This window comes from Brassica oleracea, chromosome C2 (assembly GCF_000695525.1).
Source record: "Brassica oleracea var. oleracea cultivar TO1000 chromosome C2, BOL, whole genome shotgun sequence".
Lineage (NCBI taxonomy): Eukaryota > Viridiplantae > Streptophyta > Magnoliopsida > Brassicales > Brassicaceae > Brassica > Brassica oleracea.
This window is the reverse complement of record NC_027749.1, coordinates 22,895,805-22,910,906: the sequence shown is the minus strand read 5'-3', so window position 1 is coordinate 22,910,906 and position 15,102 is coordinate 22,895,805. Positions and strand designations below refer to the sequence as shown.

The following is a 15,102-nucleotide window of genomic DNA, read 5'->3' as shown; positions in this document are numbered from 1 at the left end:
CGCAGCCAACTCTGTGTTCTCCACTTCAGTTCCTGGTAGCGTCTTGAGTGGGGGATTTTTTGGTGGTAATTCGGCTGGTGAGACTATCTTCGTAGCGGTCAAGGACAGACGGATAGGAGTGAAGTTGTAGTTAGCCACCTTAATCCTGAATTTCTTTGTCTAGCCTATTGTATCAATAAAACACTGTGGCAGTGGAACTTCAAGCTCAGCCGCATCTCCACCATTTTCCTAATATAACGGAATACATTTATCAATTTGGTAGACTATATGATTTAAATAAGTGTCAAGATTATGGAAATTATAACTTATCAACAGAACAACAATTACCTGAACATAAGCGTCGATCAACTCTGTTGCTTTCCTCCCTGTGAGATCTTTCCCAGCATCTCCGAGAATGATGAACGTGCACTGCTCATCATTATCATAGACAGACAGCTCCACGCGATAGCTGTATTTTAACCAAGTGATTAGTATATACATTCTCGATTGAAAACATATTTTAACGGAGAAACTTACTTGGCTACTGCAGTAGCATTTTCATTCCCGCATTTTGGACAAAGCAATGTTGTCGGCCCACGGTTTAACTTGGTCTGGCAATCCTTGCAAGCAATGTAATACCACTCAGTGCCAAGCTTGACATCATCAATTGTGGCAAGGCAGTCAAAGTAGGCAACCTGAAATCCCATCCCAATGGTAGTCAGCAACTACTTTGAGAAAAGTGTTTGATTCTAATAACAGAATGGGATTACCTGAGCAGGCTCACGCTTGACAAAGGCGGAAATCTCACTTATTGTGAGAGTCTCAGCTTTGACAACCTCAACAGGGTTGACCAAAGAAGTCACAGAAGGGTTCGTGGTTAACCTTGCAAAGAATTTAAAATCAGGCGATCATCAAAGGTGTTAAACACATAATGGACTAATCTATAGATTGTTTCTAAAAAAATAATGTACTAACCAGGCCAAGTATTCCTTGGTGGGGTCAACCTCTTCATCGAAAAACACTCTTGAAGAGGACATTGAACTTAGGCACAATTTCCCTGTCAATATAGAAACAGTTAGTGGTAGGTTTATCTAACTGAGTGTGAGTGATCAGGAATTCTTATATTGAGTGGGGGAGATTATCACCGAGTCTCTTAGGATTGACCGTGGTGACCAATAGAACAGTTGGAATGGCTGCGCTTGCGTCAAACTTCAAGCGAAAACTTTCAGCGGCCTCGTCCCATAGATAGACGTTAATCACTGGACCCCTGCAGTTAACAAATAGTAAATGTTTCGCTTTACGTAAGAATCATAAATTAGAAAATGATATGTAGGTATTGATCGAACTACAACAGCTAACTCTTTAAGCTGCAAATGGACCATCACTTTCCGAGAAGTTGAGTCTTCATTGGTGCACAAAACCGGACGCTGATGGAGAACCTGGCCATCAACCAGCTTAAGGTGGCCAACAACATCTACAACATACAGTAACACGCAATACAAAGTTAACCGCTTGAAATGGTTAAACATGATAAGAAAATATTTAAACCTTACCGTGAAGATCCCCTCTGAGATCACAGTTGGCTTCAAAATCTGAAAAGGAATGCACCCTGAAGCGCTCTGTCAAAATGCCTTCAATGTCTTCTTCAACCTTCGACAGGGCAGAGGCGTGGGAGATGCAAATCACCAGCCTCTGATCAGCAACATTGTACATCACCTTGTTATTGGACGCGTAGAAGTTTGTCAGTGTGTAGATTCTACCACGCTGGAGCTCTTTCTCATACTGGTTGCGACGGTTCTGACCGATGAACCCCTGAGCTAAAGTTCCCTACAGAACAGAGAAACAATACTGAGTCGAATAGTTAAAGTACAGTGCAATTAGAAAGAAATAAGGCAACGACAAAAAAAAATTGCAGTTAGAAACATATAAGGCAACAAAAACAAAATTTCCAGTTTCAGTTTTACTCAAACCCATGTTCTATGCTAATCTAATCTACACAACAGCACTATCAAGTGGTTAATGAGACATGAAAACTCTATATCACAGCACTATCAAGTTCCAACACGCTATATAATATAATTTCAAATAAATAAATCAGGTTTTTTCTGATAAATCACCCCAATATATACGCTAATCTAATGAGACATGAACATACGCTAAATCAAGTTTTTTTAAAGACATGAACAACAATAAGACAGGAAAACAAATATGGGTTACGCTTATATAATTTCAAAAAAAAAAATCAGGGTTTTTCCAATAAATCACCCCAATATATACGTTAATCTAATGAGACATGAAGATACGCTAAATCAAGTTTTTTTCCCCAAGTCATGAACAACAATAAGACAGTAAAACAATCAGGTTTTTTTTCCTAATAAATCACCCAAATATAGACGCTAATCTAATGAGACATGAAGATACGCTAAATCAACTTTTTTTCCAATACCTCCGCATCGATCATAAGCATCTCGATCCCAAGAAGGATCCCTGGTCCTCCTTTGACATTCTTGGGAGCATCCCAGAAATAAAGAAGCCGAAACTGCATGGTGGAATCTCCGGGTCCCGGTTAAATTTGTCGGAAGAGGAGGGGATGAGAAGATTCGCCGGTGCGGATTGCGGTCTCTTTCGACATGATTAGGGTATAGAGCTAACGATCTGAGGTAAGAGAGATAAGGGTATGATCTGAGGTAAGAGAGATAAGGGTATAAATAGGGATCTAGATATAAGGCGGAGGGGGGATGTGGAAGGTCCGTAGGGATCTTCAATGGAGGCTTTAAGGGAGAAAATTGAAGTTCCAGCCCTTTCATCGGAGGCGTTTTGCGGGAAGATTTGGGGGAGACGAAGAGAATCGCCATGCGGGAAAGAGAAATGGGGGAGATGGCGATTAGGGTTATTGAGTGGATGAGAAAGCTTTGGCTTTAGTTTTACCAATACGGCGATTAGGGTTAATGGGCTGGGCTGCGAGAAAGTGAATTATCTGGCCCACAGGTGGAATTGAGTAAGCCCATACTGCCATGTTTACTTTCGAAGCCTCTCTCTGCTTGCCTTTGAAGCGATTATTATTAGGATTAGCTTAATAATAAGCCCGATCGTATTGCATGGAATTTTAATTGGAAGCCCAATCCGCCAGTGACATGGCAGTATGATAGGTGGGGATTATTTTGCCCATGTGGCACCCCTAAGAACCTCCAAAATTAAGCCCTTTTATATAATAGGATAGTGTCGTTATTATATTATGATTTTGATTCAACTCTCTACAATGCATGATATTGATATAATTTGTTCTGGTTGTTGGGTTCCTTCTAGATGTAGGAAACCCATTGGGTTTGGTTGGTGATAACCAAACTTGAAAGTTGGACCATTGGTATTAGTCCATGAGATCCTTGGAGGTTCTTAGGGTTAGTGAGACACATATATATAGTCTCTTGACCTAATTTTTATGGTGAGACTTACAAAAATAAAAAAGACAAAAGAGAGAAAAGAGGGAAGGAGGCAGAATTTCGTCTGGGTTTGTCAAGGCAGATTTGGAGGGTCAAACGGATCCTGATCGGGCTGATATTGTGTGGGAAGCTTCTTAAGTCAGTGGGTTAAAGGTTCCCCAAAGGGATTTAGATTTCAACGGTTGGAGCTTCTGTTGTCTGGGTTTTAGTGAAGCTGGTCGTCACAGTTCTTCAGCAGTGTTGTCTTGAGTGTTTGGTAAATCCGACGGTGAGATCTTCTCTGATTGAGCTGAAATTTGGTAGATGTGTTGTTGACTTGTTTATCTTGGATTTGTACGGTGGGATTAGTCTCTGGTTTCCGGAATCCTTGTGAGCCGAGGTCGTTTAGTTGCTGCTGGTTTTGAAGCTTTGTGTTGCTCTCTTGTTGTTGTTGTTCTTGTGTTGGAGGTAGCTCTTTGTAGCTTGAGTCTCTGTTCTGTTCAGGTTTTGAACAGTGAAGACGTGGTTGTACTCACATACATTTATATAGTGGATTGTTGAGTGGACTACGGTCCCGTGGTTTTTTCTTCTCACACTGAGGAGGTTTTCCACGTAAAAAGTGCTTGTCTCATTTAGTTATTGCTTATACTATATCCTGCTATCGTCGAAGTATTTTCCTCACAAGTTCTCACAAGGTCAGGGGAAACACGATCAATCACATTCCGCTGCGCTCGTGTCGTGTGTCCATATTTTTCCCCAACAGAGTGGTATCATAGCTTCTGGTTTTAGAGTTTTGGGTTTGATAACTTCGGGTTATTGTTGCTTGTGAGAATGATGGAAAATACGAGCAGGATGATCAGCTTGAATGGTGCTAACTATCATCTATGGAAGGGCAAGATGGAGGAGCTGCTCTTTGTTAATGAATTCCATGTTCCAGTCTTCGAGGGGAAGAAACCTGAGAAGAAGACGGATGAAGAGTGGAAGCTGCTGCATCGCAAAGTGTGTGGGTTGATAAGGCAGTGGGTAGATAATAATGTGTTGCATCATATTGAGACTGAGATGGATGCTCGTTCTTTGTGGAAGAAGTTGGAGCAGTTGTATGCTAGGAAGACCGGAAACAACAAGATGTACATGATAAAGAAGTTGATTGAGCTGAGGTATCAGGGGGAACTCCGATGACGGATCACTTGAATGCGTTTCAGGGATTGCTCAACAAGCTGTCTGATATGTGCATCAAGTTTGATGATGAGATTCACGGTATGTGGCTTCTCGGTACTTTACCGGATTCTTGGGAGGTTTTCAGGATGTCTCTTTGTAACTCCGCGCCGGAAGGTGTCATTTCGATGGATTCAGTGAAGAACAGTGTTCTTAATGAGGAAGCAAGAAGACAGTCGAATGCTAGCAGTTCGCGTTCAGATGTCTTTGTTATTGAGTCAAGGGGGAGGAGTTCGAGTAGAGATCCCAAGAGGGACAAGAACATGAGCAGGAGCAAATCTAATAAATTTGCTAATATGGAGTGCTATTTCTGTCACAAGAAAGGGCACATGAAGAAGGATTGCTCGAAGTTGAAAAACAAGCAGCAAGGTAATCAAGAAGAAAAGGTGGATCGGGTGACTGTCACCGAAGATCAGTTTCTCATTCTTCTTGAGGGTGTTGCCATTAATGTCGCATGCCAAGACACCAGTTGGGTGATTGATAGTGGAGCTACTACTCATGCAACATCATAGCGGGATTTGTTTTCTACCTATACTACGGGTAATTATGGTTCAGTGAAGATGGGAAATAATGCGATGGCCAGGTTGCTGGCATTGGCGATATATGCCTGGAGACTAGTCTTGGGACTAGGTTGGTGCTTAAGGATGTTAAGTATGTTCCTGATATTAGGATGAATCAGATATCGACGGAAAGACTTGATGATGAGGGTTATTTCAGTTTGCACGGTGGTGGTAAATGGAAGCTCTCTCACGGTTCTTTGATTGTGGCTTGAGGTGAGAAGTCTTCATCCTTCTATTGAATGCAAGCTAAGGTCTCCAAAGACGTTGTTAATGCGGTGGAGAATGATGGTGTCATGGAGTTATGGCACAAGAGACTCGGTCACATGAGTGAGAAGGGAATGTTTGTGTTGTCTAAGAATGAGGTGATTCCAAGAATCTCTGGTTTGCACCTGCAGAAGTGTTCGCATTGCTTTGCGGGAAAACAACACAGAGTGTCTTTCAAGCCTTCTGCGCCTTCTAGGAAACCCGAGGTACTGGATTTGGTACATTCAGATGTGTGTGGTCCAATGAGGACAAGATCTCTTGGTGGCGCATCATATTTTGTGACTTTCATTGATGATCATTCATGGAAGTTGTGGGTATTTCCTATGAGGACGAAGAATCAGGTGTTGGGATATTTCAAGCATTTTGTGGCGTTGGTTGAGTGACAAACGGGGTAGAAGCTGAAGTGTATCCGCAGTGATAATGGTGGAGAGTATTCTGGACCATTTGATGCTTATTGCAAAGAGCATGGAATAAGGCATCAGTTCACGCCACCTAAGACTCCACAGTTGAATGGGTTGGCTGAAAGGATGAACATGACGATTGTCGAGAGGATGAGATGTTTGATCTCACAGTCAGGCTTATCGATGACTTTCTGGGGAGAAGCTTTGAACACGGTGGTTCATGTGCTGAATTTGTCACCGAGTGCTCCACTGGATGGTGATATTCCAGAGAGGGTTTGGACTGGTAAGGATGTTTCTTACAGTCACTTGAGAGTCTTTGGGTGTAAGGCATTTGTTCATATTCCCAAGGATGAGAGATCGAAGCTTGAGATGAAGTCACGGCAGTGTGTGTTCATCGGTTATGGCCAGGATGAGTTCGGGTACAGATTTTATGATCCCGTTGAAAGGAAGCTCGTAAGGAGCAGAGATGTTGTGTTCATGGAAGATTAAACGATTAAGGACATTGACAAGTCCAAAATTCCAGCTCAGGTTTATGAGAGTTTGATTGATTTGTTGGATTCCTTCTAGATGGAGGAAACCCATTGGGTTTGGTTGGTGATAACCAAACTTGGAAGTTGGGCCATTGGTATTAGTCCATGAGATTAGTATTGGGCCTTGGAGGTTCTTAGGGTTAGTGAGACACATATATATAGTCTCTTGACCTAATTTTTATGGTGAGACTTACAAGAATCAAAAAGACAAAAGAGAGAAAAGAGGGAAGGAGGCAGAATTTCGTCTGAGTTTGTCAAGGCAGATTTGGAGGGTCAAACGGATCCTGATCGGGCTGATATTGTGTGGGAAGCTTCTTCAGTCAGTGGGTTAAAGGTTCACCGAAGGGATTTAGATTTCAACGGTTGGATCTTCTGTTGTCTGGGTTTTTGTGAAGCTGGTCGTCACAGTTTTTCAGCAGTGCTGTCTTGAGTGTTTGGTAAATCCGACGGTGAGATCTTCTCTGATTGAGCTGAAATTTGGCAGAGGTGTTGTTGACTGATTTATCTTGGATTTGTACGGTGGGCTTAGTCTCTGGTTGCCGGAATCCTTGTGAGCTGAGGTCGTTTGGTTGCTGCTGGTTTTGAAGCTTTGTGTTGCTCTCTTGTTGTTGTTGTTCTTGTGTTGGAGGTAGCTCTTTGTAGCTTGAGTCTCTGTTCTGTTCAGGTTGTTGAACATGGAGGACGTGGTTGTACTCACATACATTTATATAGTGGATTGTTGAGTGGAATACGGTCCCGTGGTTTTTCCTTCTCACATCGAGGAGGTTTTCCACGTAAAAAGTGTTTATCTCATTTAATTATTGCTTATAATATATCATGCTATCGTCGAAATATTTTCCTCACAGGTTCTCACAAGGTCAGGGGAAACATGATCGATCACATTCCGCTGCGCTCGTTGTCGTGTGTCCATATTTTTCCCCAACACTGGTGTATGTGATATCGATCGAGCTACGTTCAAAACGTATTATTCTTCTTATTTGAATAAGATTTAGTGGCGTCGAGAGGGATGGATGGCATACGCAAGCATAGAATGAAGATCCAGTCAGCACATATCGAGACACTCAAATAAATGTGTTGATGTAAACTGGTTTTTTGTTTCCTTGGAACAGTTTATATAATAAAATATTTTCGGTGATAAAAGTATGATGGTGACATATTTGAAAATTCGACCTGATTTCTTTCAAATCATTAAATATTTGAGTGTGAAAAGTTCATCCTTTAAGTAGAAACGATCTCATAATAAAATACAAAATATTATTAAACTGCAGTAACTAAAAGATATATTTCAGATTTTATACTCTGATGAGATAGTGTATATATATATTGGGGAAAATGATAGATAGTTGAACCTCTATATAAGGTAAGGATGTATAACTTAAAAGGTAATTTCAAATACTTAGACATTCAAAACATTTGACCCAAAAAAAAAGACATTCAGAACATTAAAAATTCTTATAACTTTAATCTAATACAGACTCGTCTTACGGTAAACTATATATATATTGATCTTAGAATTTGATTAATAAAGTAGGTATTATCATTGCTATCATTCTTAATCAAATACATAATCAAATTCTTACTTAATATTTGACACTGATATCATTATATACGGTAAACATTTCTTAAGTTTACCAGGTTACTTTACCAAATATTAACACCGTACTCTGAACAATCTTTTCTTCTATCAAAAATATGAAAATGGTAACATAATTCGTGATCATTTGGCATACTATAATTTAGGCACAAAATGTTAAATAACTTATAGAAAATCTTAAAATTTAATACAGGTTGAAGAACATGCATGATGAGTCGGCCCATGATCACATGCTCTTACCTTGGAAGTGTTAGTTTGTCGAAATCGCCTCGTTTGTTTATTTGTTGTCTACAACTACACACATTACTCCGAGCGAAATGATGATGCCCTATTGTTCTGGTAACCCATTATTTTAGAAGAAATTCCAAACTTTTTTTTCTATTAACATCCAAAATGATTTCCCATTTTCAGCCAGCATCTTAAAGTGAACCTATATGAAAAGCCTTTTTAAAGAACAGAGCATACTGATTTATTTCTCGGTCGAAAACACGTTATTCAATTTAAAAAATAAAAATAAAATAAAAACTAATATTGTTTGTTATAATTTGTCAAGTATTTTTACAATCAGTTGGTCAACTGTAAAATACTTTAAGATCCTAAATTCTAAGAAATCATATTAGCAATTCTTTATAAAAAAATAACGCGACTGCAACATTAGTAGAAACCAGTATATTAACTAGACAAACGATTAGATTTTTATGTTTTAGGATAACATTTAGGGATATAAAATAAATCAAGATAACCTATTACACTGCGCTATATAAACCCAAGTTTAAAGGACCAAAACATTTATATATAACGATTTTTATATAAAATCATTTAAATGAGAAATAAGTCTATTTTATTTTCGGATGGGTAACCATTAAGTGACTAACTAATGGTGTCTTTTATTTTTGGATAGGTAACTATGAACTATTAAGTTAAGCCTTAATTCAAAGAAAAAACTATGAACTTGTATTAAGTTCTTAACTAATTGTGCATAATGTATGAACAGTTAGATAAAGTCTAAAGCAAGTTAAATATTGATTTGACACCCATACCATGTCTAACAAAACTATTTGATACTCATAACTCAATGCCTACCAAACTTTGTTTGAGAATTCAAAATCATGTAAAAGTCGACAAATATATTTAATTTTCTGTGAGTCTACATGTGACAATATGCAGTACTCGAATGTGACTTGTTTCCTAGGGTATACTTCATACTATTATTATTGCCTTTTATATTTAGAGTTTATACGGGAAAATGTAGGCAAAAACAGATAAGCCAAAATAATCAAAACTTCTTTTGAACATTTGTTACAATTGTTTAAATAATCAAAACTTGTCCACATATATTTCTAAAGAACGTCCTATTGAGAATATAAATTAAATGGTAAAATCAAATGCCCTCATGAAACATGCATGCGGTATGTGATGGATTTATTTCAGAATAGTCCAAAAACCATAGCTTCTATTTTTCTTTCCAAACAATAGTATAGTTGGTTTTGGTTTCTGAAACCAAGTTCTTATATTTTTGATAATTCTTTCTAAACCATAAGTCTATTTTAAAAAATTAAGATGCTGCTGGTTATATTGAAATGTAATTGAATTATATGTTATCAATTTTATTTGATTCTTTTAATGTATTTCTAGAAATATTATTTTGTTGAAACAAAAATTTGTTTCAAGTTTCATATTATGTAAAAAGATAGAGATGATGGATGCATTTGTTTTATTTAAATTTAAATTTTATCTTGTTAAGCAAAAAGAAAAAGAATGTCAAATTAAGATTCATTTCTCATAAAATACAGCGTCTGCATATCAATTAAATCAAAACTTTTAAGGTTTAATAATGCTGCAACCAACCTGTAAGTAAAGCCATCTTTTGTGATGTTACATGTTTTGAAGTATTGTCCATATTAAGGTTTACGAAAGCTGATGTGAAGAAGATGATATGAGAGTGGAAAGAAGTTTGTTATGAAATATGAATCTTCACATTAATGAATCTGTACAGTGTAGTTCTGTATATATACAAGATAAGATTAGCTATCGTGCACCTAACCGTATAAGTAACTACTAACATATGCATAGATGTAGATACACCTAATACGCTCCCCTCAAGCCTTAATCAGGAGGAGATGGAAGATAAAGGCTTGAAACAGATAGACGACCAAGTAAGGAGTTAAACGGTCCAGGATGTAGAGGCTTGGTCAGTATATCTGTAAGTTGGTTCTCACTGGTAACATGTATAGCCTTGAGAGCAACAGCTTTGAGTTGATTGTGAACTATGTGACAATCCAACTCAACATGTTTGGTGGCAATGTAGATGGCGGACTTGTTATCACAGAAGAGCTTAGCAACTGCCATCACATCAACCTGAAAATCCTTAAGCAACTTCTGAAAACAGATGATCTCCCGTGTAACATCAGCGAGCGCACGATATTCTGCTTCTGTACTACTGCGGCTAACCACCTTTTGCTTCTGAGAACGAGCGCAAATAAGAGAGTTACCGAGATAGACACAAAAGCCAGTAGTAGAGATCCTTGTATCCCGACATGTAGCCCAATCAGCATCAGCAAAGGCATTGATACAAAGATCAGATGAAGCAGAGTAAAAGAGACCTTGACCAGGATTGCCTTTCAAATAGCGTAGAATCCGATGAGCAGCATGAAGATGAATATCAGTTGGAGCCTGAAGAAACTGACTAAGCTTGTGAACCGCAAAGGTTATGTCAGGACGTGTAATAGTCAGGTACAACAAGCGACCAATAAGCTCCCTATAAGGACGAGCAGACGGTAAGGGAACGCCATCTTCGATGCTGAGATGAACATAAGGATCCATCGGAATAGACGCTGGTTTGCAAGCATGAAGACCTGTACTCTCCAACAAGTCCAAAGTATACTTGCGTTGACAGATAGATATACCTGCAGTCGTGCGCGCAATCTCCAAGCCAAGGAAAAATCTCATCGGACCCAAGTCTTTTATCTTGAAAGCAGAAGCCAGAGTCGCCTTAAGAGCAGTCAGGTCTTGATCATTGTTGCTAGCGATCGCAATGTCGTCAACATAGACGAGAACCGCAATAAAGGAAGGGGAGGTAGCTTTCACAAACAGACTTGTGTCAGACTCAGACTGAGTGTAGCCACTTTGAGAAGAACATTCGTGAAAGTTTGATTCCACTGGCGAGAGGCTTGCTTAAGCCCATACAGACTTTTATATAGACGGCAAACAGCATTTGGTGGCAAGATCACACCATCAGGTGGCGTATAACCTTGAGGGAGCGACATATTTATCTCCTCATCAAGTGTACTATGCAGGAAGGCATTAGAGACATCCATCTGTGTGAGAGTCCAACCTTTGATAGCAGCCAATCCCAACATTAGTTTAACACTTGTAAGCTTGATAACCGGAGAAAAAGTCTCGTTATAGTCCACGCCCTCTTGCTGAATAAATCCTTTAGCAACTAAGCGACCTTTGTATCTCTCCACGGTTCCATCAGCGTTGAATTTAATGGTGAAAACCCATTTACAGCCAACAACGTTCTTGCCTGGAGGAAGAGAGACAACATACCAAGTTCCATTTTCTTCCATTGCATGAAGCTCCATATTTACAGCTTTCTTCCACCGATCAGATGACATGGCCTCATGAAAATTTTTGGGTTCAGTTTCAAGAGAATAGGAAAGAATAAAGGCTTTGTAATGTGGTTTGATTTTGGCATAGGAAAGAACAGAGGAAAGTGGGTAAGGAGTAGTATGAGTAAGTGGAATAGAGGAAGAATGAGATTGTAAAAGGGCACAATGATAGTTTTGTAAGTAGCTAGGGGCCTTAGTCTGTCTGCATGGTCTATCAGCATTCCCAGAAGCCACTGAAGCATCTGTTCTAGCAGTCCCATTAGTTGGCGGAACCTCATTTGGTAATGATGAAGATGATGCAATAGGTAATGCAGAGGATGATGTAGATGGTAATGTAGATGAGGACGATGATGGTAAAATATAAGATGATGTAGATGGTAATGCATTTGATGATGGTGAAGGTAAAGTAGATGATGATGTTGATGGTATGACTGATGAAGATGCATGAGGTAATGTAGATGAAGAGGAAGAAGAAGATGATGCACGAGAAGTATTAGAAGATGATGCAGTAGGAAGTTCATTTATAAAAGATGCAGGCATAGGAAGAACAAAGTTGTGAAAGAAGTCAAATACAGGGGAATCTCTATTAAGAAATGGGAAGATATGCTCATGGAAAATGACATCACGAGTAATGGAAACAGAACGAGTATCTGATCTAGCACCTTGTATCCTTTGTAACCTGATGGATATCCTAAAAATACAGAAGGTTTGGCACGAGGAGTAAATTTGTTGCGATCTTTAGCAAGGATACTAACATAATATAAACACCCAAAACATCGAAGCATAGAATAACTGGGAACTTTCTTCATCAATAGCTCATAAGGGGTTTTGTTATGTAAAAGAGGGGATGGGGTTCTGTTAATCAAGAAAACTGCAGTGAGTACACAATCAGTCCAATATACTAAAGGAATATTGGATTGGAAGAGTAAAGCACGAGCAACATTCAGTAAATGTTGATGTTTTCTCTCAACAACCGAGTTTTGTTGAGGAGTATATGCACAAGAAAAGTAATGAGTAAAACCATGTTTTTCCATCAAATGAGTGAATAGTAATTCAGGAGCATTGTCAGTTCTAATGGCTTTGATTTTTACTTGAAATTGAGTATGAATATGTGTTAAAAAAGAAGTGAAAATAGCTGCAACATCACTTTTATTACGAAGCATATAAACCCATGTTACACGAGTAGCATCATCAACAATCGTTAGAAAAGACTTGTAACCATCAACAGACTCAGAAAACGGACCCCAAACATCAAGATGTAAAAGATCAAATGGATTTGCGGACATATTGTTGTGAAAAGGAAAAGACAATCTTTTTTGTTTAGCTAAAGGACAGATTGTACAATGATCTTGTGACAAACTAGACTGAGGCAGAGACAAAGAATCAGACAGGACCTTTAACTTTGCAGCTGATGGATGACCAAGACGATTATGCCAAGTAACACTATCAACAGAGAATGAAGCACAGAGAGCAGCGGAATTGGAAGCAAATGTATGATGAAGATCGAGAATGTAAAGACTACGGAAGACATAACCCTTCCCAATCATCAAGGCCTGAGAAAGGTCCTGGAGAAAACAATGAGTAGGGTAAAAATGTGCAGAACAATTATTTTGTACTAGTAAAGAATGCACACTGATGAGATTAAACTGAAAAGATGGAACATGCAAAACGTTATGTAGAATTAATGTTTCAGAAAGTTTGATAGTGCCAGTATGCAAGATGGGAAATGTGGTTCCGTTAGGTAATGAGACTGTGAGATCAGATGCGGCAACAACTTCCTGAAACTTTGACAGATCGGCACAAACATGACTTGTTGCACCACTATCTATTATCCAAGAACCAGGGGGTAATGAATTATAAAGAGTCGAGAGACATTGATGTTGAAAAGTAAAAGAATGGTTTTGATAACGAAGGTTAGATGATAAGGTGAGTAATGTACCAGAGGTGGATTGTTCAGCCATGACACCATGTTCAGTGATAGAAGCAGTAGAACATGAAGCAACAGTAGCAGATGATTGAATATGAGACTGGAGCTGTTGAATGATGGACTGTAATTGAGAAGAGCTGAGCTGATTAACATCTATAGAACTCGCCGAGATAGCTGGTGGTGGCAAATAAGGTAGCTGAACACCAGTTGTAGGATCAGTAGCAATCTGAGCAACAGTTTGAGACGTATTGTGAGAAGACCGTGGTGTATAAGAGTGTTGACCACGAGGAATAAAGTTGCTCCTAGGTTGTGTCTACTGTCCTTGAGCGGCAGGAGAAGAAGATTTGAAGCCAGGAGGATATCCATGGAGCTTGAAACACTTAACAACAGTGTGGCCAAGTTGACCACAGTGAGTACAGAGAGGTCGATTACCACGAGGACGATAGGTGTTGTAAGCAGAAACATATGCAGAAGGATCAACATACTCTGGAGTTGTCGCAGGAGCTGAGCCATAAGTCTGAAGAGCCACACTCTCAGTTTGAGCAACTGGTTTAAGATTCCTCTGTCTCTCATCCTGAGCAACGATATTAAAAGCTTCTTCAATAGTGGGAATCGGCTTCAGCATGAGGATGTATCGACGTGTCTGCTCATAGCTATCATTAAGACCCATGAGGAACTTGGTGACACGCCCTCGTTGTTGCAACTGCTCCCAGAGACCTGCTGCATTACACTCACAACGTCCACATGTGCAGACAGGCAACTCAATATAGTTCTTATACTCCTCCCAAAGCGTAATCAACTTTGTGTAATAGGCACTAACATCCAGTGAACCTTGATTGATATTACACAAACGCTGCTCAATCTCAAATACACGAGGCGCATCATCCTGCTTAAATCTTGACATCAAATTGTTCCAAATGGACTCCGCAGTAGACATGAATAGCAAGCTTTTACCAATATTCTTAGAAACGGAGTTCATCAACCAAGTTGCTAGCATATCATTGCATCTAGACCAAGAACCTGAATCTCTACTATCAAAGGGAGGTTTACGAATCGTACCATCAATAAACCCAAGCTTATTGCGTACGTTCAATGCCATTCGAACAGAACGCCTCCAAGAATGAAAATCAGCACCAGAAGTCAATCGATCAGTGACTAACTTCAATCCCGCATGATCGGAGTTGTGGAGATAATAGGGATTGTCGTAATGATCAGTGAGAGTCGGCGGAGTCGGATTCGCCGGATTCGGAAACGGAAGAGTAGGCTCCATAGCTCCAAAAGATACAGAATCCAAGAAGAAAAAAACCGTAGATCAAAGAGTAAAAGTGCAATCAAAGCACAAAAGAAGAGAGACGAATCTCAATCGAAGCTCAGATTGGACGAAACGAGCTTCAATCAGATCGTAAAATCAAGAAAACGAAGATAGATCGAACAAAGAAGAAAACGGAACGAGTGACGATGAATAAGAAGAAGAGAATCTGATATAGAGCAAGATCACGCAGAGATGTACTCATGATCGTGAGGCTCTAATACCTTATTAAGGTTTACGAAAGCTGATGTGAAGAAGATGATATGAGAGTGGAAAGAAGTTTGTTATGAAAT

General features: G+C 39.3%; 2 protein-coding genes across 2 annotated transcripts; both read right to left on the bottom strand.

Annotated features, from left to right (window-relative positions):
• Window positions 1-728: 728 nt before the first annotated feature.
• On the bottom strand, window positions 729-2,524 carry LOC106323738. Its single transcript, XM_013761815.1, has 6 exons — window positions 2,426-2,524; window positions 1,533-1,806; window positions 1,339-1,453; window positions 1,125-1,246; window positions 955-1,036; window positions 729-861 (listed from the first exon to the last, which is right to left on the bottom strand). The coding sequence occupies exons 1-6, from the start codon at window positions 2,522-2,524 to the stop codon at window positions 729-731; spliced, it is 825 nt and encodes a 274-aa protein (XP_013617269.1).
• Window positions 2,525-10,068: 7,544 nt separating this feature from the next.
• LOC106323737 lies at window positions 10,069-14,770 on the bottom strand. The gene is made up of 6 exons (XM_013761814.1): window positions 13,886-14,770; window positions 13,513-13,726; window positions 13,325-13,398; window positions 12,963-13,138; window positions 11,172-12,264; window positions 10,069-11,073 (listed from the first exon to the last, which is right to left on the bottom strand). Exons 1-6 carry the CDS (start codon window positions 14,768-14,770, stop codon window positions 10,069-10,071), a joined length of 3,447 nt encoding a protein of 1,148 aa, XP_013617268.1.
• Between the last annotated feature and the right edge of the window lie 332 nt (window positions 14,771-15,102).